The 27933-nt window shown below is 41.4% G+C and overlaps 1 protein-coding gene across 3 annotated transcripts in view; it reads right to left on the bottom strand.

Annotated features, from left to right (window-relative positions):
* Nucleotides 1-27933, bottom strand: part of slc12a7b (solute carrier family 12 member 7b) — a 95439-nt gene continuing 67506 nt past the window's right edge. Inside the window, exons 9-25 of one of the 3 annotated variants that reach the window (XM_056299915.1) lie at nt 25465-25632; nt 24820-24918; nt 24454-24511; nt 21950-22124; nt 21620-21738; nt 21134-21232; nt 19846-19965; nt 19365-19469; nt 17644-17812; nt 16401-16596; nt 15402-15571; nt 14571-14702; nt 14025-14132; nt 7499-7674; nt 6436-6450; nt 4576-4709; nt 1-3350 (exon numbers count right to left, since the gene is read on the bottom strand). In XM_056299915.1, coding sequence (XP_056155890.1) covers nt 3259-3350; nt 4576-4709; nt 6436-6450; nt 7499-7674; nt 14025-14132; nt 14571-14702; nt 15402-15571; nt 16401-16596; nt 17644-17812; nt 19365-19469; nt 19846-19965; nt 21134-21232; nt 21620-21738; nt 21950-22124; nt 24454-24511; nt 24820-24918; nt 25465-25632 — 2135 coding nt within the window. In that variant the 3' untranslated portion in view covers nt 1-3258. Of the gene's footprint in view, nt 3351-4575; nt 4710-6328; nt 6410-6435; nt 6451-7498; nt 7675-14024; nt 14133-14570; nt 14703-15401; nt 15572-16400; nt 16597-17643; nt 17813-19364; nt 19470-19845; nt 19966-21133; nt 21233-21619; nt 21739-21949; nt 22125-24453; nt 24512-24819; nt 24919-25464; nt 25633-27933 lie in introns of those variants that run through there. The other 2 variants (XM_056299916.1, XM_056299917.1) reach the window with 2 other exon arrangements.

Raw genomic sequence — 27933 nt, 5'->3', positions numbered from 1 at the left:
TCTTTTGTGCAAGATTTTATTGTCTTATTCAACATTTATGACCTGCTCCTGCTACTCAGTGTCAGTAACAAAGCTCACATTTTTAAAAAAAAAATCTATTTGTTAAACTGATCTGAACAAGTTTTAAAACGTTTAATGGTTTAAATGTTCAACTTCATAAAACTAGACACAACTTGATGTTTTATAACATAGGCCCAGAGATTTCATCTTCGGGGACTATCATACAAAACAGAAGAGACTCAGCTGAGATGTTTTCAGTGAACTTCACACATGGTGGTAACATGGTCACATGACCCGCTCGTCTCCACCGCCAATGCGTCACACAATTAATTCAATGTTCTTAAACATAAGACCTGCAGTCTAACCAGGGGCCTTGAGACCAACATCTTGCTTGTATACGTTTCTGATGGGTTTCAACCCCCTTCCCCGCACCCACACACACGCACAAGCATGTATGCACAGACAAGACAGACCAACACTTGTGTGCACATGCATGTATACACACACACACACACACACACACACACACACACACACACACACACCGAAGCATGTATGCACAGACAAGACACAGACCATCCAGACCAACACTTGCGTGCAAATGCATGTACACACACACACACACACACACACACACACACACAGACCAACACTTGTGTGCACATGCATGTACAGACAAGCGTGCATACACACCAAAGTGTGTATGCACAGACAAGAAGACACAGACCAACACTTGTGCGCACCCCCCCCCACACAACAATCAAGTTCCCTACTGCAGCCTCCCCCCACTCCCCCGCCGATCAATTTGCAAGACTCACAGTTGTGAAAATTAACACTAGAAGTAACAGAAGATAATTACAATAAATGTAGAGACAAACACCACACAGAACATGGCTACAATACATAGGTGCACATGGGGAAGAAAATATAAACACACAAAACAAAGAGGATGTCGTTTAACTGACAGACAGACTCTGAACAGGACTTTGCTTTTCCATCTACACAAGAGTATGACATTTCCATTTTACAAAATACTGCACAACTAAGAAAATGCAGAAAAGAAACTGTGGAGATACCACCAACCAAGGGTTGAATGCCCCCTTCCTTCATTAACCTAACCCGTAGTAGACTTTGTGCCGGCAGCATTTACCCATGTAAGGCATGGGGGGGGGGGATCAAAATGCCCTGCAAGACAAAACCTTCATTATTTACTCAAGACTTCTGACAGAAATGTGAATCAAGCATTCAAAAGGACACACACACAGCAGAACAAAGTAGGCAATCTCTGTGGGAGGGGTGGGCAAGTCGCATCATAAATATAACCTTCCTTTTTTTTTTTTAGCATTTTCATGTTTTTCAGGGCTTCTAGTGATGAACAGTCATGGCTGTAGTAGGGACTAGCTCTGACACCGATAATACTTCCACAGTTTCTTTCTTTCTTCTTTTTGGCACATCTTCTCCTATACATGCATATGAAGTCAGTTGCCGACGGTGTTTGTTTTTCCCTATCAACCCCCTCCACGACCTCCTAAGCGAGAGACCGAGCCCACCCGTGGAACAATAAGGTACCCAGGTAGGTGAGGATGTGTTGGTGCACTGACAGGTAGAACGTGCATCCCATCGCTGTGTGCATGTTTAAGATAAAACAAATCGAGACAGTCTCCATTACATTGAAAGGTAGCTAGTGCAAAGAGAACGGTGCTGCAACTAAGCCGACGCTGGATAAAACTGCCGAGGGAATCCAACACCTATTACTATTTTACTTTTGAACTTAAGCCACAGGCGTCGACTCCTGGTCACTCTGACCTAATCGAATGCCGACAGCGGTAATTGCAATCTATAGATTTAGTTTAAGCTGCAAGCCAATCTTCAGCAATTTGTGTTCTCAAGCTGTCAAACAGCCCATGAATTAGAAACAAAAGCTATGCTTCCTGTCAATTCTGCTCTACACAAATTTCTATCAACACTACTTCAGAAATCATAAATATGTTGGTACATTTTCATAACATACTGTACAATTTACTATGGCTATTCTCCCTATTGCAACAATGGGTCACTTAAAGGATGTGGAATATTGCTCTTCGATTAACTATCTTTTACCCAGAATTCATTAAAAAGACCCCCACCCAGGTAACATAAGGTGATCCCCACCCTCCGTCTCAGGGGCTGGCTAGTGATATGTCTGAAAACACACAACAGCGACAAGTCTTTTATTGCACATTCAAAGTCCTTTTGACCCATCCGATACATGACCAAACTTTCCCCAAGCTTACCTACTCGTGCAAGCGTACGTGTGCATGAATCACACACACACACACACACACACACACACACACACACACACACACACACACACACACACACACACACACACACACACTCACTCAGACAGAAAAAACACGGCCATTCAGTCCACTAGGGGTTATTCTGAACTCAACGATGACAAAGACACAAAAAAAAGCAACATAATTAGCATGACACATGCTGCTTCAACATGAAACTCACTTTAAACCAAGATGTTTCATCGGCCTATATACAGCCTGTGTGTCCTTTTAGATGTCCACACAGACCATCCGAACCCATGGTGAACCCAAAGTAGTTCAATGAGACAATTAAGTACTTGTGTTGATGCAAGCCACATTGGATCACAGGGTGATTTTCTACCAATCAGTGTCTCTGTGTGTTTCCTGCCTGAAATGTAGTAGACATCAGATTCAAGAGCAATCATTCTGTCTGTGCATAGATGCCGCACAATTTAAAAGGGGGCAAAGCTGCCTTCTCCATGTCTTCCTCTCAGGACTGTACTCCCCCCAGAGTCTAAATAAACCAACATGCGTGCTTTTCTTAAGAAAAGCACACATTCTCTTCTTTGCTTATTGTGTAATGATAAGCGTCAATAACGTGACAACACTAACACAAGGAAAGGGAAAGAATATGAAAATATAACATGACAATTTCAAGAGTAAATGAAAATATAAAGTGTCTCTATGCTCTATCTTCCAGGCAGCAGGGATACAATGGCCCAGCAAGGGAACACAGCACACTCTCTCTCAGCCACCGAGCCAGTAAGTTGGTGAAACACCAACCATTTCCTCCCACTTACGGTCATAAAGACCGTCCGCCCGATCATGAGTGGCCCCTGCCTTCCAACGACTCCCACTAAAGAAAAATCCAATTCAGCTTCCTCCTCAAAAAATGCCCGATAACTGGTATCCGTGGCAATGACTGATGTGTGCAGGGTGGGGTCAGAGTGTTTTTTTAAGAGTAAATGGTGATGACCTCACGGCCACCACCACGGACCAGGAGGACCCGGTTCAACCCCTCAAGGAGAACCTCCAGAAACTCCATGTCTGAGAAGATAAGAGTCAAGGAGAAAAAGAGGAGGCACAGATACAGACCAGGACAGTGAATTGGACATTACAAAGGAGAAACATGGTCCCAGTGGGCGAGTTAATTATTGTGTGTGGGGAGTCTGGGCTAAATGCTAATGCATTGCACAGTGGCATAATGGATGGAGAGATTATCACTTAGCCCAAGAAATCAACTCTGTACACAGCTGCCAGTTTCCTGTTTGTTGGCGTGTGCTATTGACTACTACTACTACTACTTTTGGCTGCTCCCGTTAGGGGTCGCCACAGCGGATCATCCGAGGCGTGTGCTATTGACAATGGCATATTTTTCATGATGCCTGCAAGATTTACCACAGATAAATGTCAACAACATGCACAGAATTGTCGACAAACTTTCACCTGCACCTACCAGCAAATGGGTGAAAAGTTTCAAGTTGTACATATCAAGTTACATCCAAAATTCTGTCCGTCCGTCCGCTCAGCCTCATAATTGTGGACGTAACATAATAGGCACAACTTGAAACTTTTCACCCGTTTGCTAGTAGGTGCAGGTGAAAGTTTGTCGACAATTCTGTGCATGTCATTAACATTTATCCATGGTAAATCTTGCCAGCATCGTGACAAATATGCCATTGTCAATAGTACATGCCAACAAACAGGAAACTGGTATGACTGCTGCAGTAGAAACCGGAAGACAGTAGACTACAGTTATGCACAGAGCCGATTGTTCTCAAACCCATGCCTCAACAAGCACCGTCACTTTGGAAGTGTCCTTAAGCAAGACACAAGGGGAGCGAAAAGAGAATTTTCCTTGAAGGGATCAGTACAGTTTGATACACAACACTGGCAGAGGCTTGTAGTTCAGTAATGACACAGAGAAAGTTACAGTACAAAATAGCATCTAGGCAATGGCAATATGTGCAGCAATAATTATGTGTAGGTTAGGTGTGGTTGGAAAGTGAGCTGCAGGTTGACAGCACAAGAGAGGCTCATTGCCGGTTTGGAGTTGCAGCTGGTTGCCTGCAAACAGATAATGAATTGCTAGCCTACACAAGCAGGCACACAGGCAACTGAGCCCAGGAAAGGACTATTGCTCTAAGAAGTCGTTTGTTTTGGTGGCCTGCTTCTCTGTATGCCTGAGTTAAGCAGTTGTCCATCTAGTGGCTTAAAACCATTATATTTCAGCGTGGGACTGGAGTCAGTAAGAGCAGTAAGTCAAGGATACAGTTTTCATCCCCTCCTCTGTTCCTGGGTGGTCCGGGCATGTTGAGCAGCACCAGGTGGGCTCCCTGGGACTTGTTGACCACCACCTCGTTCAGCTTGATCGCCGTGTGCATCCGACGGACGTTGGACTGGTTCCTAACATAACATAAGGCTTATAGTGAGGAAATGGGACACTAAGGAAGTCAATGACGATGTTAGACTAGGAAACGACCCCTAATTCATTTAAATAATGATACAAAGAGTCTCTATTTTCCCCCTCGGAGTGTAAATGACCACGTGGTAAACAACCAACGCACTAGCTGACACAAGTTTGGAGCGGGCTCTTGGTCCAGTGATTAAGCAGATTTCACCAAGATGAAGCTATTCACTAGCATCAGAGTGAGGTAGAGGTTTCTGCTCTTTCTATTGGTAGGTCTCAACAAATGTAGACCGCAACTAGCTCTTAGCCCTGCCTTGATGTGGTTATCAGGCAGCACTCCTGAGTATGATACTGAATTTGGAAAGAAAAAAAAAGAAGATCCCTCTAAATTTAACTAATCACTTCCTTCTCTTACTCAGTTATGAGGATCAGGTATTTGTGTTATGTTTAGAAAATGGATCATTAGCTTCAAACAGATAAAAACGAAGGAAAGCCAAATCATGGTAATGGAAATAAACCATTCTGAATTTCAAACAAACTACTATTTTGGTCATGATAGTGGCGGGCAACATTTTTAAAGCAGGGCAGAGAAATAACCCCCCCCCCCCGACTAAATCTCACTACAACTTTGCTTACAGTGATGATATATATATATATATATATATATATATATATATATATATATATATATATATATATATATATATATATATATATATAGGCCATGTTGTAGTCACACGTTTGAATTTCCCTTAATTTTCCCTCAATCTCAAAATCAAAACCATAATCTCATTACCAGTTATCTAACTTTAACCTCTTAAAAAAGTTGCCCCTATATCATTACCCCGATAAAGTTAAAACACATGGCAAGAAAGCACACACGACATGAATACTTTAACTGCCAGTAAGCCAAATTGCAATGAGGCAAACAAAACAAAGCACTTCCTCTAAACTTCTGCCTTCCATTTCACTGAATTTGAAAAATAGGGCCATGACTCATTAATTGTCTCTTTCCGAGCTGTCCCGGTCATTGCTCCACCCCTTCTGCCGATCCGGGGAGGGCTGCAGACTACCACATGCTTCCTCCAATACATGTGGAGTTGCCAGCCGCTTCTTTTCACCTGACAGTGAGGAGTTTCGCCAGGGGGACATAGCGTGTGGGAGGATCATGCTATTCCCCCCAGTTCCCCCTCCGCCCCGAACAGGTGCCCAAACCGACCAGAGGAAGTGCTAGTGCAGCAACCAGGACACATACCCACATCCGGCTTCCCACCCGCAGACACGGCCAATTGTGTCTGTAGGGATGCCCAACCAAGCCGGAGGTAACACAAGGATTCGAACCGGCGATCCCTGTGTTGGTAGGCAACGGAATAGACCGCCACGCCACCCGGACGCCCTCTTGTCACTTTTTGTCTTGCTTCTTAAAGCAGCACCAGTCAAATATATGTGGGTTCAGTTACCACTGTGATGTCTAATGGATGGAAAGCACAAATTTGGTCAGAGGTATTAAACACTACGACATGATTGCATGCAAATTAAAACCATACGAGGTTTGTCAGGTATACATATGATAGGAGGAATAAGAAGCATATTAAACACACAGACACATACATACATGAGAACACAAGTTGGAGGACATTGAACAAAGCTGCAATCACCTCACGAGTGACACTCAGACACAGCATACACATACGGCCTAGGGCAAAGAGAAATGTGACTTACAGACTCTCCCACTCTCTAGAAGGAGAAAAACAGGACAGAACAGAAACAGGCTTAGATGCTTCTAGAAAGCCACTCAGCATGCCAACTGTCCCACACGGCTCCTCTGAACACCCATAGATGACCGCAGAAAGCGATTGCCATTAGGCGAGGAGCCAATTGGTGTGCATGATGATGTTCCATGTTAAAACAGTGTCAATTTCTTCCTCTCATCTGGGAGTTATGACTTTATTCAGAGATTGTGTAAAATGTTTGGTGGGCTTAAAATCAATTATATACATAAAAAAACATTTGAGAGAATATACACAATGAACATCACACACTCATAAAAAATGTGTAGATAGTATAGCATGAAATGTGGCAAATGGTGTGCATGTGGTCTGCATGGTGCAGCCATTCACTGAGATTCAGATGGCCGAACACTACCCACACACACCAACCCACACACACACACACACACACACACACACACACACACACACACACACACACACACACACACACTGCAGTCTGAATGCACACACCATGCAAGTGATGGTCCAATTTCACCCTATTAGACACTGGGTGTGCACATGATTACTGTTACACAAACTACAGCTACACATGCTGTCCTCCTGCACAGAGGCATATGCACCATTTTGGAGTACTGGTTAGAATTAGTGTTAATACGGCACTCTGGGTTATGTCAGTAGAAACTATTATTAAGTATATTGATTTGGTTACTTTATTTTTTTCTAATTATGATGTTAGAACTCTTTAAATGACTGGATAAAATTGTGACCAAAAAAAAAAAATCAAAATGGTGCAGACATCTCTTGTAAGGCACATGCAACACTGTGTCTCATCTTCACCATTCAAACAATATTTCTACATCTATAAATGTGCCACTACATAACTCCTCCAATTTGGAGACTTTTTTGAGTTGCATATAAAAATAACATTAAGATGTTGCACTACCACTATCCAACTTTTTGTTCCTCCATTTTCTCGCTTGACCTGCCAGCTCTATAAGTAGAAATGCACCAACTGGTTGAGGGGTATTTGCAGCAACAAGGGTTAAACTTACGGTTTCATATTAAAGATGTCGCGTACGGCTATGTTGGCATTGGGCTCGCGATTTCTGTTGCGTTCTGTGAAGAGCTTCTCCTTAGTCCAGGTCATGTGGACCCGATCAGGCCCAGTGTCGGCTTTGTCATTCAGAGTGGCATGAGATGCGGTATTCCTGTCATGAATCAACTGGGCCTGGATCGGAGAAACATGGAAAAAAGAAATTAACAGAGAAAGAGAAAGGGGTGGAGTGGGACAGGTATGGTGGAGAGTGATGAAACGAATCAAAGGGAGGGGAAGGGGGAAACAAGTACTGGGAAAAATGTGTTGTGAAGTGAAATTAATGGGAAAAAAATGAAAGAAGATGAACAGTAAAACAAGAGTTTCAGTAAGGAGAATGAGAAAGTTGAGGGACACAAGACTTTTTTGTTTGTTTGGATTTTCCACCCCCCCTTTTCTCCCCAATTGTATCCAGCCAATTACCCCACTCTTCCAACCTGCCCCGGTCGCTGCTCCACCCCCTCTGCCAATCTGGGGAGGGCTGCAGACTACCACGTCTCCTCCGATACATGTGGAGTCACCGGCCGCTTCTTTTCACCTGATAGTGAGGAGTTTCACCAGGGGGACATAGCGCATGGGAGGATCGCGCTATTCCCCCCAGTTCCCCCTCCCCTTGAACAGGCGCCCCGACTGACCAGAGAGGAGCTAGTGCAACGACCAGGTCACATACCCACATCCAGCTTTCCACCCACAGACACGGCCAATTGTGTCTGTAGGGACACCCGACCAAGCCGGAGGTAACACGGAGATTCGAACCGGGATCCCCGTGTTGGTAGGCAACGGAATAGACTGCTACGCTACCCAAATACCCAACAAGAAAAGACTTTGGGGTTGAGAGAGTCATGATGGAGGGGACACAGTTTTAAATTGAAAGAGTAGGAGAGCAGTGTGTGTGAAGTGAGATCACAAAATATTAAGGGCAGATAACGGGATCAAAACATGAACTGGAGAAAAAAAAAACAAAAAAAAAACAAAAACATTTGACAGCATCGGGTACCAACTGAAAAGGAGTGCTGGACATGAAACAATGGGTTCTGAAACAGGAGGGGGGTGGTACAAGCACTTTTCTAGTTCAACTTGCATGGGTGAAACCACGCTTACCCGGCTAATGAAAAGCAAAAATGACACAAACCAAAATACAGAAAAAAATATTATTCATATGGAGACACAAACCAGTAACACAAGATACTATAACACACAACAATTAGCACAAAACAATGGTTGTCTGGGCATGCTAAAGGCCCTTGCTAAGGGGTTGAAATACAAAGCTGAGGTTGATCAACAGAATATGGAACGGCGATGGTGAGAATGAACTGAATTAGGAATATTCTGCGGGTGTAAAAGGCTGGAAGTCAACAAAGAGTTCAAAATGGATTCTGAGTCTATGGGACACCATGGATTAGACAATGCATGCGCCATTAGGCATAGATAATGTGTAACTAACACAGTGGGTACATGTGTATATTGGAGCAGGGATCGGGGGGCAGAAATGCTTTCATATGGTAAATGGCTTTAATAACAGACCAGAATACCATTTGGTTTTAAAAATCACATTTGAAGATACTTTTGCACACAATCCGCCATGGCATCCCTGCTACAAAGTGCATGCTCCAGTGTTTCATAGCCACAGTCACATGATATGGATACTAGAACTGATCTTGGAAGAGACTTAATGGTAAGCCTCCAGCCCATGATAAGATAACACTATGGGATGTATTTCCTCTATCAGTTCATTACTAATTTTAAATTTGGAATGTGTGGGCCCATGCAATTCATCCTGCTGGTCCTTTCTCACTCTCTTTCCATCCACTTTTTAATCATCTAAGAAAGGTAAAGTGTCTTGAAGATAAAAACAAGACCTCTTTGAAATATCGCAGGGAAAACCTGCGATGCAGAGCATTTTAATGATAACATGTACATTATATATAAAGCCTAATATTTAGAGTGATGTTTATGCAGTATACTATAATTCTCATGAGAACCTTAATGATATGTCTTAGTATTGGGATTTAACTGTCAGATACTGCTGGATTTTTCATCCAGCGTACTTAGTGGGATGTTGTAAGTCAAGCAGATAGTGAGTTGTATGTCAGCAATGGTCTTTTTAGCCAACTGACAAAAAAAAAAAAAAAACCTAATCTGGCTAATAAACCAGATTTTACAGATTTACTGAGGGTGCCTGATAACGCATCACCAGCCTATAAAAGAGGTGGGACAATGATAAATTAATCCTGTCTGATTTGCTTATCAACTAGTATATCTGTCAGTATGAACTGTGACTATGGCTATGATGATGGGTGGCAGGAGGTTTGCAGGTCACGTGGGGTATGAGATGATCGTGAGTGAAGATTCATGTTAGGCTAAAAGGAAGTAAGAGGGATGGACAGTGTCTTTAGATCAAGGCAAGTCAAGTCTGATGTTCACTGATCATTGCCAAGGTAAAATGCAGCAGTTTTAGTAGTAATGGTGGCTCCAATACCTTTGTTTCAACTTGCAAAAAAACATGATTATGTGTGGATTTGCCACATCAGGTCAATTTAGATAGGTGCCATTTCAGTCACTGAAAGGTATAATACACTGACTCAAATAATTGTCCTGTCGTGATTTATTTAACTGAATATTTTATATGGCAAGCTGACCAAACAAGCAAAAGAAAAAAAATAGCTTATACTTCTGGACCTATATCTGCAACACATGCACAACTGCATATTTTACTAACAGAATATTTGACTGAATTTACCAGATTATTTTAAATGCTAACTGTGCATGTGTTGTACCCCAGTTACAGGTTTCCTGTGATGACACTGTCCTCTTTCCTCACTTGGGAGTCAGGTGGGGATGTAATGGAGGGGTAGGGTTGCAATTTTAGGGTATGATGGGTTGGCATTCACAAAGCAGCTCCCACTGACTGTACAGCAAAGGCGCTATTCTCGGACTAGTTCATACTATTGTGATCACAATGTCGAGGGGACAAGAAGGATTTCAGTGATCCTCAATCAGCTACCATCTTTGTGCTATGTGGGACGTTCTCACTTTATCTTTACCCCAGGGGTACAGTGCCTTGCAAAAGTATTCAACCCCCTTGACAGTCATCACTCATTTCTGTTCTTGAATAATATTTTTGTGAACCCATAAGCTCTAACAGCACGTTCCCAAAGCAAAAAAGTTATGTTTTGCTGACTTTTTGTAAATAAATTAAAAACTAAAATACAGTGCTTGCATAAGTATTTAACCCCCACATATATCAATACTTTGCAGAGTACCCTTCTGCTGCAATAACAGCTATGATTCTGTACAAGTGTTGCACATTCTTCTGGAGTAATTTTTGCCCATTCTTCTTGGCAGAATTTGTACAGGTCTTGCAGGTCGGTGGGATGGTGCCTCTGGACTGTGATTTTCAGTCTTTGCCACAGATGTTCAACGGGGTTGAGGTCTGGACTTTGACATGGCTACTACAAAATGTTCACCTCTTTGTTGCTGAGCCATGCCATTGTTGCTTTGGCCTTGTGCTTAGGATCATTGTCCTGCTTGAAGGTGAACCTTCTCCCAAGCTTCAGTTTTATGCCAGACTGCGACAGGTTTTCTTCCAATATTCCCCTGTATTTAGCTCCATCCATTCTTCCCTCAATTTGAAAAAGCCTCCCAGTGCCTGCAGATGAAAAGCAACCCCATAGCATTATGCTGCCGCCACCATGCTTCACTGCAGTGAGGGTGTTTTTTAGGGCATGAACAGTGTTAAGTTTGCGCCATAATGCTTTGAGTTTTGGCCAAAAAGCTCAACTTTTGTCTCATCTGACCACAAAACCTTTACCCACATCCTAACTGGGTCTTTCTCATGTTTGGTGACAAACTCCAAGTGTGTTTTATATGCATAGTTTTGAGCAACGGCTTCTGTCTTGCCACCCTCCCAAGCAGGCCGGATTTATGGAGAGCCCGTGATATGGCCGACTCATGCACATTTACTCCAGTTTCAACCACTGACCTCTGGAGCTCCTTCAAAGGGATTGCAGCATCATCTGTGGCTTTCCTCGCCAGCCCATGTCTTGCTCGGACCCTTGGCTTTGAGAGATGGCCTGTCCTACAAAGCATCTGGGTGGTGTGATACAGCTTCCACTTTCTGACAATGGATCCAACAGTGTTCCACGGGACATTCAAATGCTTGGATATTGTTTTGTATCCCTTTCTCGCCTTCTGCATTTTAATCACTTTGTCTCTTACTTCAGTATCATGCTCCTTTGTCTTCATTTTCTGATGGAGTTCACACCCGGCTAATGAACTTTACACAGAGTGCTTTTGATACCCATAAATGAGACTGTTACTTTAATATCCTACAGGTGCATACTATGTCCAATTGTGTTAACCTGAGTTTGTTTTAGGAATAATTTGTTATTTGTGTAACCTTGGAGCTTTCAGAGTACAAGGGGTTGAATACTTATGTAAGCACTACATTTTAGTTTTTAATTTATTAATACAAAGTCAGAGAAACATAACTTATTTTGGCTTTGGGGACATGCTGTTAGATCTTATGGGTTCACAAAAATAAAATTGTTCAGGAACAGATGTGTGTGTATATTTTATAATCCAGAAATTAATGATGACTGTCAAGGGAGGTTGAATACTTTTGCAAGGCACTGTATCGGGATACTGTACATTTTTAACCCTGAGCTTACACGGTTTCAAACTGGCATATACCAGCTAGGCAAGAGAAGGAGAGTGCCACTTTTGCAGCGGCATCAACACAACCTTGAAACGTTGAATAAGATGCGAAGTGAAAAGGGCACTAAATCAGCCCTGGGGTAACGTGAGTCATAAGAAAATACTGGGCTAAGAACATACAGTGTAAAAAGCACCCTTGGTATGCTTGTAAACTTATGCCAGGCAGGTCAAGAAACAGTTAGGGTGTGCTTCAGATATTTAGTGTAGCAAAGAGAAGAACGAAGGATCAACTTCTTTTCAAAACTTGAAAAATGATTTTTCTTGGTTAAGAGAAGGATGGGTGTTGATTAACGAAATGTGTAAAATATGTAAGAACAAGAATCAATGTGTACATTTACAAAACTAAAAAAGTTTTACACTTCATTATTCAAGTATGTACAGTCATTTCTATCTGAACTTAGTAGGTTTTTTTTTTGAGACCTTGCTTTGTAAACACAGACCCTGAGTCTGTTTCGTCTCGAACATTTCAGAGTGGAGTTACTCCTCATGGATCATTCCAACACCTGTTATGAACTCATCTTTCACAATATCATTCTGTCATTGTTGTCACATAGTGTCTAAACAGTTTAGGTGAGAATCCACAGTGACCACCATTAATCAGCCTCACTGTCAAAGCTTTGGAAAATTGCTCTCTCTCTTGAGCACATACAAAATATTATAAGCCAAACTGATCCATGATTAGTACCCCAACTCAATAAGTACAGTTACACTTATCATTTTAATGTGACATTTCTGATCACAAAGATCACATTTTGGGAGATAACATCTTGTGCCCAAAAGGTGGTCTGAAATTGTTGAATATGGTCCCTTTTTGTTAATCTGTGCCAGTCAACCATTTACTGCTCTTTTTTTCCATGTCTGTATTGCCAATCTATGTTTTGCAGCTTGCCTGTGTCCACACAATGTGGAATTAGGATCAGGGCAACTGGGGGTTAAAAATAAAAATCAATCAGGAATATAAGGGAAAAATAAATTAATATTGTGTGTCCAGAACATTCCCTGGATGCTAACCTGATTGGAAGATAAATGTCACATTTGAATGACAAGTGTAACTGCAGCCACAGATACCATTTTATGAACATGGGCGTGCACGTCTACGAGGGAGGTGAGACACAGTAGACTGACAACTCTGCTACCTCGTCCTCCTGAGTGTCCTCCATCTGTGAGGAATGTCGGCTGGGACTCGAACCCTGGGCACCGCCCTGGTTCTTCCTCCGGATCGAGCTACGTGATTCATCAGTGATACTCTGAATCTGAGCAGAGGGGGTGTGACGCAGTGAGGTGTTGGCAGACGGACAGGGAGAGGGGCCAGTTGTTAACGCATCAGGTCCCCAGGGATTACCCAGATAATTCACTGAACTACGTGTGACATAATCTATGGAATCTACCCAAAATGATTCCTGAAGGAATTGTCTTTATATAGAGTTCGTGATCCATGTGATGTCGACACATTAATGGATTGTATCATGTATGCTAGCCCTAATGTAGCAGCAACAAATCATCAGTCAACATCACGACCATCAATGAGAAATGTAATTGAACCCCTACACACACGCACGCATGCACGCACGCACGCACGCGCGCGCACACACACACACACACACACAAAATAAAGACAAATTAACAATATTCAGCAAGACTACATGTCAACCTACAAGAAAATCCAAATCTGGGTCACTAGCATTACAATCAAGATAAATGCTAATGCAACAACCAAGAAAAAGGTTCTGCGAGTACAGGAAAGTGATAAGGCAAATGATGTGCGTTACCTCTCTCTCCCTCTCAGTCCGAGACAGCTGCATCTGTTTCAACATCTGAGACCTCTGTTCCATCACCAGAGTCTTCTCATAGGTGAAGGCTGAGATGTCGCTGTCATGCTGCAAAAGTGGGGAGAGAAATATCAGAATAATTACTTTGGCAAATATTGATATCTGTATATCAGATAATGCATATAAGCACTCACTGTAATTTCCAGGATTTGTGAACACAATATATTTGACAATAACATGTGTTTCTGTTGTAAAATGTTGTAAATTATTTGTAGCACTTAACCTGCATGGGGTAGCAGATGGATGTTTTTTGTTGTCAAACAGAACAGCATAATAACTAGACTTTAAAAAAACAATAAAAACTGTATCTACACTGGTGCTGGCTCTGAGTTTATTGCAAACTGTGGCAAACCCAAACCTTCCAGGACCATAGTAGTCTCTAAACCATACCAAGTGTTTGCCAGTACTATTTGCCAAAGCTCAATATCAAATAGGTGCATCCCTTTGTGTCTCAGAGCACAGTGTCATTGTGTGGAACAGTCTCACCATCTCCACCACCTCCACTTCTGCATCCAGTCGCAAGTGGTAGAGAAACATCTGGAGGTCTTTCTTCATCTGGATACTGTTGTCATCCATCTGGGCTACGGTGAAGATGCGCATCTTACACTTCCTCCACACCTGCAGGCAGAGAGAGAGGGATTAGAGCGAGAGAGAGATAGTGAGACAGAGGCAGAGAGCAGTTGGTTAAAAGGGGAAGATCGGTGGAGGGGTGGATGCACAAATGTAAGGAGGAAAGAAAGGGAAAGGGCATAAAGGGAGGAAGAGAGTGAGATAATACAGTGGGTGGAGGTTGGGGGCAACAGAGAGTAGAAGGGATGATGTGAGGATGAATAGAAAGAAGGGGGTGGGGTTGATGGATGGTGGGTATGAATACCAAGATTAAAAAAGAAAAAAATAATGTTTCTTGAAGATTGCACCCAAGTTCAATACGTGATATGGAAAAGAAACAGACACAGACAATAGTGAGGTACAGCAGCTGTACAGCTGAGGATTTGTCAGGTGACATTCAGATGACCCAGTGTACATGATAACCAGAATTCCTGTGTACGTGATGTACCAGGTTGCACAAGCTGAGCTTGCGCCCTTGACAGACACCTGAAACTGATAAATACATTTCAGAGGTTGACTCCTTTTGCTTCCATTCTGGAATATTTACAATATAAAACTGACCATAAGAAGTGATGTTGGACAACACCTCACTTAGATGGCTCCTGCCCAATACTGAGAATGCTTTCTGTGCAGGTTTGTATCAATGCTCTTTTTAGCTGTAATATGTAATAAACGTGTGTTAAGCGTCACATTTTTGTTAAGCATCACCTTGTGCTGTCGCAGCAGGAAGGGCAGAAGCATCAGCATGCCTCCATCATGTACGACCCACCATACATCAATGGTGCCCTCTCCTAGACGGTCCTGGTTGGTGGGGAAACTGTCCACATTCTTGGCCACCAGCAGGGCCTGGTGGGCTGCTGTGGTTTCCCGTACAGTCTCTGGATGAATAGAGAGCAGAAAGAGAGAAAATAGGATGACAAACAACTACATGAGAGAGGGGCTAATGCAGAAAGGTTAACAGTGCGTGATGTCTGCAATTTGCATCTAAGAATTTATGATTTAGATGGACGGACAGTCAGGTAGACAAATAAATCAAAACAGACAGACGAATACATGATGAGACATATGACCAGCTGGAGTGAATATGGGGTTATGACTAGTTCTGTGGTGCTGCTCTACATTGGTCTAATTCTCCATAGGCAAATCAAATCAAGTCAATTTATCTTATTTGTATAGCCCAATATCACAAATTATAAATTTGCTTCAGTGGGCTAAACAGCAACATAACATCTTGTCCTTAGACCCTCCCATCAGATAAGGAACAACTCCCTAAAAAAAAAAACCTTTAACAGGGAGAAAAAATAGGAAGAAACCTCAGGGAGAGCAACAGAGGAAGGATCTCTCTCCCACTCAAGACGGACAGCGTGCAATAGATGTTGTGTTTACGCAATTTACACAATACAACATTGAAAGAGGATAACAGAATTATAATGGACTTATAAAATCTATGAAGAACATGATGCACAGGATGCCAAGCAGTATCCAGACACCACATATAAATAGGCGCATATAAAAATCTTCTGCCGGTGTGATTCCACTCTGTTTGGCTTTATTTCACCACTGCATTACATTTTATTTTGATCTGCTTCTCCATTTGCACCAATGCAGGTCTTTCAGGTTGACATTCTGTTCACATTCAATTCTATTGAACCCCATTTTATTTCATTCCACTCCACTACAATCTGGTTTACCCGATGCTCTCCCCACCTATGAAGTTCTTCCAGCTCTGGGGGTCGTTGGACTGCTTCCAAGTACCGGGCCAGGCCATCAAGACTGTGTTGTGCTTCATGCCACCCAGGCCTGCAGACTGGATGAGGTGCGAGAAACCGTCTCTCAGGTTGGAGGACACCACCACGTGGCAGAAACCCTTGGTGCGCTCCGCTGCCATGGCTGACTTGATGTTCTGGGTGGATTGGACGAGTGGAGACATCGGGGTGTGAGAGGGAAGGCAGGAAAGAAAAAAAGGGAAGGAATGTGTGAGGTGGACAGAGGAAGTGGAGAATAGGATTGGGGAATAATGGAAGGAAGCAGGAAAGAAAGGGAGTAAGGAAGGAAGGAGGGACAGAATTCAATACGAAACAATGAACGATCAATTATTGTTTTTTTTTACATCTGGCACCATTTTGAATTTTGACTAGAAATGGCATTAATCAGGGTTGCACCGCTCTGCTGGGTGCTTTTAGCATAAACACCATCTCACCATAAAACCTCAAAACCTCTCAAATCCTGAAATCTTTTTGGTTCAAGTCAGTTCACAACAATGACTCTAAGCGATGTCCATGAATTACTCTGTAATCCTTAACTTTACTCGCAGTAATTGCTTTGAGCACATTAAGTAATCCATCAAATTGAATTGCTTTTGAGGACAAGCTCAAATCACCTTGCAAAAAAGCATTACAATATTCCCTGTGGTAAATTGCTTTCTGTTGCCAGTAGGTGACAGTGTCAGACCAAGTTGCAGGTGGATAAGGCTCATCATAAGCCTTGAAATCCTGTTCACTCCTCTTTTGTTTCCCCTTTGCCCGTCTATTGCCACTGCTCTGCAAGTCTTAAGACTCTGCCCCCCCCCATGGCCAACAGTGCCGAAGGAAGTGTTTCAGCATGTATATCTAGATCATATGGGATGTTGTGTTACGAATAAATGTGGGACCTACAATTTATATTTCACCTAAGATAAATAGGCCACAACAACATTCAGAAGCTGTAAAAAACTGATTGGTAATTTTGACCGACAGTGTTTCGTCTTGTTGGCTAATATTATGCTATGTATCATATCAACGTATCATGAATTCACATGAGTTTATATATCAGGCAACGAGAAGTGAAGAAAGTTATCATTTAAGGTGCATTTGTAGGACAAAATTGTTTGCAACAGGAAAAAAAACTTGACAGCAGTGTCCATGTGTAAGTATGGTTGTGTGAGTCTGTGTGATCATTATTTCCACTGCACCTGCTCAGCAGTCTTGGTCTCCGAATCTTTAGTTAGATAGGTTCCTTCCAGAACATTCCCCACTATGGTCAGGCCTTTCCCTGCCTTCAGCTGAGTGGTAAAGGACAGCAGGCGAGGATGTTTAACTCCTAGATCTGAGTCCAGGTTCAGCAGCACCAGCAACTGAGGCCTGGACCGAAAGAAACAGAAGAGATGGCAGGTTAAGTAACATCATTATGATAGTGCTTATCAAAGATGGAAAAAAAGTGACAGAAGACAATCACTTCTAATGTATCTCAAATGGGTGATACATAGCTGGAAAAGGCACCTTGTCCCTGCTTATCAGTCCAAGCTGGCTGACTGAACAGATTAATACACAGCCCATCCAAGCTGCCATTACTCTGTATTCAACTCTCTGACTTACATGGTCAACAGCATTAACCTGACTTATTTCCAAAGAAAGTGGAAGAACATCCCATGCAATATAGCTATTGCATCAGAGCCAAATTTCTTAGAAAATAATTTGGGGATAGGACCAAGAGAAGAGGGCTGCTCAGTGGATGATATCTTTTTTTTGGGGGGGGGTTTCCCCCTTTTCCCCCCCAGTAGTAGTAGTAGTAGTAGTTTCTCTGCAATTGTACTTGGCCAATTACCCTATTTTTCCTAGCCATCCTGGTGGTTGCTCCACCCACTCTGCCAATCCGGGGAGGACTGCAGACTACCACATGCTTCCTCCAATACATGTGGAGTCACCAGCAGCATCTTTTCACCTGACAGTGAGGAGTTTTGCCAGGAGTACGTAGCACGTGGGAGGATCACATTATTCCCTCCAGTTCCCTCTCCCCCCTGAACAGGCGCCCCAATCGACCAGAGTACGCTAGTGCAGCGACCAGGACACATACTCATATCCCGCTTCCCACCTGCAGACACAGCCAATTGTGCCTGTAGGGACGCCCGACCAAGCCAGAGGTAACACAGGGATTTGAACCGGCGATCCCCATATTGGTAGGCAACGGAATAGACCGCTACCCTTCCCAGACACCCAGTGGATAATATTTTAAGTTGAATTTAAAATATTTGACTTAGCAGCTGAACAATAATTTTTCTGTGACATTTTAAAAGTCTAAGGCAAAAACAACTTCCCTGAAGTATAAAGCTCTTTACTTTACAAACAAATACAAAAATAAAGCTAATTTAAAAAAGTGTGAGGCGCTTTTAAACCTCCTGTGTGAGTTTAGGTACCAAGAGATTAATGAAGTTCTCTACCTGCCCATTCCTTGGTTGGTCTCTTTCTATCACTGACTCCTAGCATTTGGAACCAACATCAGTATTAAAAATCTTAAATGTGAGGACACATTACCTTTATTACTATTTTGATTCCGTTATTTTTGTTTGGCCGAGGGCATTGGAAAGAAGCCAAACACACACACACACACGTGCGCGCATGTGCACCCCCCCCCCCCCCCCATACACACACAAACCTCCGAAAAGTACCTGGCTGCAGCCTGCAGAATGGGGCAGGGTTCAATGTCAAACGTTTAATCCCATCCATCCACCCCACCACCAAGCCCTAACCCCAACCCTTTTAACCCTACCAAACCCAAGTCCAAACCAATGAAACTGATATTTAACCCCGCCCACATTCAACACTTAAATCAATCAAATCAAACGGCGGGTGGGATTAAACACTTGACAATGAACACCGCCCCGTTCTGCAGGCTGCAGCCAGGTATACTTTATACCTCCAGTTCTTTGTGTGTGGTGGTGCCTCCTCAAGTCGAATGAGAGCATAGCGGGCAGCGTTGAGAGACAGACCTCGTATTCCATCACCCCACTCTTTCTCCGCACTTATGAGAGAAGGAAGAGAATGAACAGAGAGAACAAATCAAAGGATTAAAGTGAAACAACAAAGAGAAAGAAAACAAATACAAACCAATTCTAGCAATTCTAAAACTTTGTGTACTGGAGTGGCTCCCACTCGCTCTTTTGTGGCTATTTTGGTATTTAGTTGTATTCAAAATTCCATGAAACTCCAATAAATCTCAAATGATGTACAATAGTACCAGAGCAGACATTCCAAAAACTAAATTTCTTATTTCCTAAACAGAGTTTTAAAATAATTTTCTGTAACTTTAAAAAAGATTTGCACATATGCTTCCTGTAGTTCTTCATTTTTATTTAGTCCACACAACAGAAAAAAACGGCAAACAAAACTGATCTTACCCTCTATATTCAATGTATTTGTAGATGCAGCCAGCGATGGCCATTGCCACAATAGCGTAGTACCAGGAGGAGATGAACATGAGAGATAGACACAAGCTCATTCCAAGGAAAGACAGGGCCCTGTGGAGGGACACGCGCACGCACGCACGCACGCACGCACGCACGCACGCACACACACACACATACACACACACACACACACACACACACCATCAACAACTCTTACTGCCATTTGTAAAACCATAATTTAATTATTCCATAATTTCTGGAAAAATATACTTTGGAAACAAGGAAATGGACCTCAAATTGTAGACATAAGTGGCTTGAATACTGATGCCTGTGTGGTACTGTGTTGTACTGTCCTCTACCTGCACTGTTCTTGGCAAACACCCTCCCTCACGCTAGAGTTGTCTGTGGGCGTGTGTGTGCATGTTCATCTGCTCTGCATTTGCTTGTATGTGTGTGTTTAGGAGTGTGAGTCTCCATTTGGGGACACACACACACATATACGTACAAACAAAGGTCAAAATCAGCTGGTCCTAGCTTAGACTAAGACCCCAGCCAAATCCTGTTGGATCAGACACACCATGGCCCTCACCACAGCCAAAACTAACTCGCAGGCCACTGGCAGACTCTGCAGGCCACTGAGTCAAGCTATCGTGTGTGTGACATAACAGAGCACATGCTCTTCAGTGGCTGATTTAACCAAGAACCATAGCTCTCCAGGAGAGTTTTGATGGCGCATATCTGCTACATATCAGCAGCTAAGACATAATTCAGACAGGGCAACTATATAAGGTAAATAAACAATACAGTCATACTGTCTCCATCCATGTTTGTTCTTTCCTCATTGGCCCTTTACAGAATCACATGGCTTCTCGTGTGTTTATAACCTGGGTTTGAGTTGTTGCATGTGTGGGAGAATCTTCATGAGAAAAGCCAGAGTTGATCACCTCAACTACCCTGTACGTACCCTGTACCAGAAAAGTAGCTGGGATCAAGTTTAAAGACTCCCAAGACACTGAGCTTCAAGCTCTAAGGCATTCATTATCCTATTCACAGACTGACAATAATCATGCATGGGTGTGTCTGTGCATGTGCAGATTGCACTGCAAAGGGAAAATGTCTGTTCACAGTGTACAGGAGGGAATTTTATCATTTAGACAAGACACTCAAGAAGTACTTGAATAATTCATTCATCAGTCCATTCATCCACACTTCAGTTTCTCTATCTGGCTGTCCATATATTCACTCATCACCCACACAAGAAGAGGCGAGGTTAACACACCAGTGGTAGTATTTGAAACGGGGCCTCCAGTTGGGTGTGCGCAGCAGTGTCTGGACAGCACAGGCCAGGTTGACAAATAAGTAGCACATCAGGAAGAACCTGAGAGAGGAAGACAGAGGGTCCAAAGGATATTAAGAAAATTAATGAGTGCTGTAAGCAATGGTTCTGTGCATTACTCATATCTCAGACAGTCACGTAAATACAACAAGAAATATGCAAATATGACGCAGATATCTGATATCAAGCTGGTAAAAAGCTAAAATAATTATAGTGAAACACTGCTGATACTAAAATGTGATACCATGATCTGTAGGTAAAATGCCTACAATCAAAGATTAATTTTTATTTCTGAATGGATTATAATTTCTTTCAATGTTTTGAATAGCTTTAATTTGTATTTACCAAGCTTGTCTCTTCATGGAGAGACCAATTGTTCTAACATTTTCTTGTGTCTTTAGCATAGATAGTGCATATTTAGATACTGACATGGAGAGGATCGGAGCCACAGCATCCAAGGAGGCAATAAGGATGCCAATCTCACAGATACCAGCAGTCAGCAGCAGAGCCCAGGTGGGCTCTCCGTTTGCCTTCCCATGACCAAAAACCTATCACACATGTTTGCAAGTATTCACACATAAAAGTATGTACACAGAACATGTATGAATGAAGAGAACAGAAAAAAAACCCAATGGAACCACACAGTTATAGAACACTAACACTAGTGTATGAGTAGAGAAGGATGTAGTGTATGTGACTGAACACTGAAAGGGTCAAAGAACAGAAAGAACACAGAATAATTGTTTGCGTAAGTCAGACCTGTAGGAAAGGTACAATGCCGTCTCGTGCAATGGCCTGCAGCAGGCGTGGGGCACCAGTCAAACTCTGAAGTCCAGCCCCACAGCAGGAGAAGAATGAGCCAATCACAATCACCCAAGGTGATGGCCAGGACAATGTGCCAATCACAAGGTTCCCTTTCACAGAATCACCAAACCTGAAACACAATACCAAAAAATACGTAATTCCATGGAGTGCACAATTTAATTTGGCTTTCATTATCAGGATTCTCAAATGGGTTCTTAGAGCTTCACTAACCCAGGAATTAAAAAAAAAATTTTTTTTTACAAATTTTATAGCACAGCATTACTAAAAATATTTCATTTTCATTAAGCTATGCAAAAGGTTTTAATGCAAGGCAAAAGCAAGGCAAGTTTATTCATATAGCACATTTCATTCAAAAAGGCAATACAAAGTGCTTTATATAAAGGAATAAACACATTTAATACAAAATACAGAATAAGATTAAAAGAAAAAGATTAGGAAATTAAAAAAAATATTTTCCATCCATCCATTATTCAAACTGCTTATCCTGCTGTCACGGTCGCGGGATGCTGGAGCCTATCCCAGCAGCTAGTCACAAATATGTTAAAAGATAAAAACATAAATAGAATGAAAAGGGTTAAAGTACAGGACCAAAGAGCAAATTGAAAAATTGTCAAACTACAACTGTCAGTTGGCTGAAGATCCAGTTAAAGGCATTGGAAAACATAAAAGTTTTTAGTTTTTTCTAATTCTAAAGTCGTCAAGAGTTATGGGAAGTCATATCTTCTGGAAGATTGTTCAAGCTATATGTGGCACAATAACTAAATCCTGCTTCACCATGTTTTGTTTTAACTCCAGAAATAGTTAGCAGACTATTTCCTGATGACCTGAGAGGTCAAGAAGGTTTATATGATATAAGCAAATCAGAGATGCATTTTGGTCCTACACTGCTGAGATTTGTAAATGAGCAGCAGTACTGAAAGCATTGCAGGGACCTGAGAATAGGTGTAATGTGATCAGCTTTTTTTGCCTTTTAGCACAAATTCTGAATGGGCTGGAGTTGCCTGAAGCTTATTTGGAGACCCGCGAAAAAGACCATTTCAGTGGCCTAGTCTTCTGGAGATAAATGGCACGGATAAGTTTTTCTAAGTTTTGTGTTGGCAATAATCTTCCAATTCTGACAACAATTTTAAGATTATAAGCTGGTTTTGTTATTGACTTGATATGGCTATTAAAATTTAGATTTGAGTCCATAATTACGCCAAGATGTCTAGCTTGGTTTTTAGTCTTCCAAGACAGGGAACCAAGATGAGCACTGACTTTTTAACATTTCTCCTTTGGAACCAAAGACAAGTCAATTTTATTTGTATAGCTCATTATCACAAATTACAAATTTGCCTCAGTGGGCTTTACAGCAATACAGCATCCTGTCCTTAAACCCTCGCAATGGATAAGGAACGACTCCCTAAAAAAAAAAAAAAACCTTTGGCATGGAGAAAAAAAAATAGGAAGACACCTCAGGGAGACCAACAGAGGAGAGATCCCTCTCCCAAGACAGACAGACGTGCAATGGATGTTGTGTGTACAGAATAGAAAACAATTTATAGAATACATTGAAACAGGATAACAGAATTATAACGGATTTATGAGATATATAAATAATGTGATGATAAGACGAGTATTTAAGTTTTGGATTTATTTAGTTGAAGGAAATTCAAGCAAATACAGTCACTGATTTGGTCAATGCACTGATGCAGTGAATCTATGGGACCATAGTAACTCAGTGAAAGAGCTAGGTAAATTTGGGTGTCATCTGCATAGTTGTGGTGAGTGATTTTATTATTTTGCATAACTTGGCCTACAGGCAACATGTAAAGGTTAATAAATAAGGCCCAGGCTAGTTCACTCGGATATGCAGTTGTCAAATGAGACAATCTACAAAATAGTAGATTAATAACATTAATAATGATAATATTTCTCAATACAAAGAAGAAAAAAAGAAAAAACAAAATAGTCCCCATCTTGTAGGACTTGAACTGATTTAGGATTGTGTCAGAAACCCAGTTTTCCAGTCTTTCCAGTAGTATTGCATGGCTGACAGAGTCAAAAGCAACACCAAGATCCAACAGAAATAGGATATACATTTTCCTGGTATTCGTGTGCAGACAAATGTCCCTTAGAACCAGATAAATCTTTCATGGTCTTTTAATATAAGGTAACTGGCCAGCTGTCAGTGTTGGTGTAAATTTTAAAGTAAAAATACACCTAAACTAAAAATCTAAATAAAGCCAGAAAAATGATGACTTGTTTGACAGGGAGCACCTAATTTCCTTACAGTGAGGGTTTAGGCTTTGAATTTAACACTGAACTTAACAAATACATATATCAGCGTATATCACTTTTAATATACACACAAAGTATACTTAACTTGGCCACTTAGGTATAAAATGGCCACTAAAACAAACACATGCAAACATAGTCTGAATAATTTTAAATCTTACTTGTCTCGAAGCAACACACCCTCAATACAGGCACCAAACAGAACCACGCAGGTAACATCTTAGGAGATACAGTTCAGGAAACCACCAAAGACGCAGTCAGTCAGTACACAAAGCCTTTTTGTTTTTATGGGTAACACCTCCCAAGTAGATACACTGATATGCATTACCTTTTAAATACAAGATAAAATAGATATCTATAAAACAGATAAATGAGAAACTTTAAATTTTTTGAACTTCTGTTTTTTCAGTTTCAGCACTTTCAGTCTGTGCTGGTTAGTAATAGAGATCAGTACTTAAGAAATACAAAGTCCTCATTCTTTGGCTACACATTAAAAATTAGTTTCACGGAATATGGATTTAGGATACAGATGACGGAGGTGGTGGCGATAGCAAGGATGGTTCCAATTGGGATGGACTTCTGAGCATCTCGCAGATCACCTGACCGATTCGAACCGGCCATGATACCTGCACAAATAGAAAAATTAGTAGACTAGAATACCATGAAAAGTAGATAATCAAACAAATACTGTGTTACCTCAGGAAGGACAAATAGTAATGTGCTTTCTACAATGCATCAGGATGATACCAGCTGATACCTAACATGCATCAATCACAGCGCACAACAAAAGATGGTATTTTTCAGTGCAACAGCATGATTGGTTTTAGGTCAGCTCAGTACAAAAACTAAGTCTATTTTAAGTCATTCAGTCTTCGTTCCTGACACAAACTGTGTACCTATATTAAAATGCTGGCACTAAACAATTTAAAGTACATATGATATACCTCCACATATCATTATATTGAACCTTTGTGAGTTAGGATGATGGTATTATGATCGTATTTGGATAAAAGTTTCTGTTAAATGAAAAAAAATGTAAAGGTAGTATAGTCCTCCAATGTGAATGAATGAAAAACCTGTTAGCCCAGCTGGATTTGTTTAACCCAAGTATTACTTATCTACTAAAAGAAAGTAAAATCCCAGGGTGTTTATGCCATATTTCACAATCTTACCAGTGACAGAGGGAAAGTAGATGCCAACAAGCAGGGTGAAGAAGGTAGTTATGTCATTAACCACGTAGGGCATGTAGATATCCTGGGAGGTGTTGGTTGCTGGAAATGAAGGCAGGCGCTTGTTTTCCACAAGCATACCCAGTGGACCATAGTCTGACCACATGTTTACTACAAAAGAGATATACAGCAAGAAAAACAGTTGGATAATGAGACAACAAATCATATAGACTACGTTAATAGCCTGGCAGACTTTTTCAATATTTACTGGCTCCTATTTCCTACCAATGCAACCTACTGAGTTGTGTATAAAGGGTTTTCAGAAACGCTTAACTATAGAGGTATAAGTTACACTGTAAAGACAATTATTTGTCTACTAGTATGCCCAGAGGAACTAATTTTCATATTTTCAAGAACTATTATTTTCTATGTTGCTTACAGATAAACGGAGTACCAGTGACCAGTGTCCAAAGCAGTCTTATTTCTGGAAGTGCATTGAATTGCCATGTAGTTGAGCAGCCAAGGGAAACTTAACCAAGAAGATATTTTGAACCAGTTTTCTTCTAAAGAAAAGTTGACCACAGGATTAAATTTTCCACACACTGGCCATTGGCAGCCAATCAGATTTTCATCCATTTCTCTTTTGAAGTGAAACATTACAACATGTAATCTACTCTCTAACAACAGCCACGATAATCAAAACCAAAACAATAGGAACAAAGTAGGCTTGAGTGAGTGAATCGCTTCTATCTCCTAACTTTAACTGCATGGAAATACTTTTAAGCTGTCAACCACTAGGGTCAGTCACAGTGCTGGAGTCAGGCAAGCCAACAACTGAGTAGCTGTAAATGATGACAAAGACAGGACAGAGAAGCAGACAGAACAAATTTGGTGTTTCGTTTACAACCAGCATACCCAGGGGACCAGAGACCCATAAGTTTGATGTGAAAACCAATGTGAATAAGAAATTGTGGGGATGAAGTGGAAAAAAGGCAACTGGGGATGAACGGGGAAGAGAGTGAGGGGCATTAAAATGGAAGATGAGAAAAATAAGACAACATAAAACAATCACACAGTCATGAAATCACACAGCAACTGCACACATCTACCAAGTTCCATAACAACATGAATGAGAGGAATGCGGAGGTGCTTAAGGGGGGAGTCAAAACTAGTTTGTCATGGCCCACAGTTTCATAACCTGACCAATTTCCTGAATAGGAATATAACGGCTTATTGGTAAGCTTTTTATTTTCATTTACTGTTCGTTCATCTTGTTTTTTATTCTGCCATACAGCACAGTGTAACAGTTTTAAAATGTGCTATACCATTAAAGACTTATCGTTATCCAAGACCGAATTCCTGTAAAGAGGTGAATAGCTTACTGTGTCAAAAAGTGTTTGCATCATGTTGTTTAACACTTAAAATGTGTTTTTGTTTATAGATTAAATGGACGTGTTCTGTGAAGTGAAAAAAAAATTCAGTAAAGTGAAACCTAACGTGGTTGCTCTGAAGCTGGAAGGCATGCAGTTCCAAGACTGGAGATTACATCACATTAAGATTAAAGCACAAACTGGTTGTGATTGAATAGATCTATGGGGTACAGTATTCGTTTTTCCCTTCATGATCCTGGAGCAACTTGAACATTTCCATTAATACCAGCCAGAATAAAACAGGTGAACCTTGCAGAGATACTTAAAATGTATAAATATGTGAATAAAATAAGGGATAATTTGGGGCAAGCAGTTTGCACAAAGTAGACCTGAAATGGGGTTACCGAGTTCAGCAGAGTGGTGAACAAGTTCATTCCAGGCAGCTGTTTCATAACCTGTCCTCCTGATCTGGATACAGTTATAATCAAAAACACTTTGACTGCAGCTGTGATCACTGAATATAGCTTTTTTTTTCTGTGAGACCCTCTGTCTTTCTTAGGTATATCTCAACTTCTCTCTCTCTTTTCTCCTTCCCGCTTATCTTGTGTTTTTAACACTCGGTCACGATTAATCTCTGTGTTATTTATCCCTGTCTTACTCCATTCTTTGTCTCAAACTCTTTTGTTAGCGTCAGCCAGGAACCAGTTTACACATCTTAGTGAAATGGTTGTTAATGCTGCATTGTTAAGCCAGTGACATGCTCACTTGCTCTACACCTGTTGTTACAGCACACTAGTATCACAGCTGCACTGTTTGCACCCTAATCTAATTTGGAGCCATGTGTTCAGTTATTGCAGTTTACCAGTACATCAGATTGTGAGTCATAGTGATTATATATGCATCTGTCTGTGGTTATGTACATGAGCATGTATACCAATGTATATTTTCTTTTGTGTTGGTATTAAGCAAGATATTACTTGTACTATGAAAGAGGTTCTATACTGGCAAAAACTTTAAACAAACAGCTGTAAAATGATAAATGTTTGTGTGAGAGCTAAGAAATGTCTCAGAATCAAAATACATTCAACTTGTACATGCAAGT

Source organism: Lampris incognitus, chromosome 19 (assembly GCF_029633865.1).
Source record: "Lampris incognitus isolate fLamInc1 chromosome 19, fLamInc1.hap2, whole genome shotgun sequence".
Taxonomy (NCBI): domain Eukaryota; kingdom Metazoa; phylum Chordata; class Actinopteri; order Lampriformes; family Lampridae; genus Lampris; species Lampris incognitus.
The sequence above is the reverse complement of the archived record's forward strand: the minus strand, read 5'-3'. Positions and strand labels throughout refer to the sequence as shown.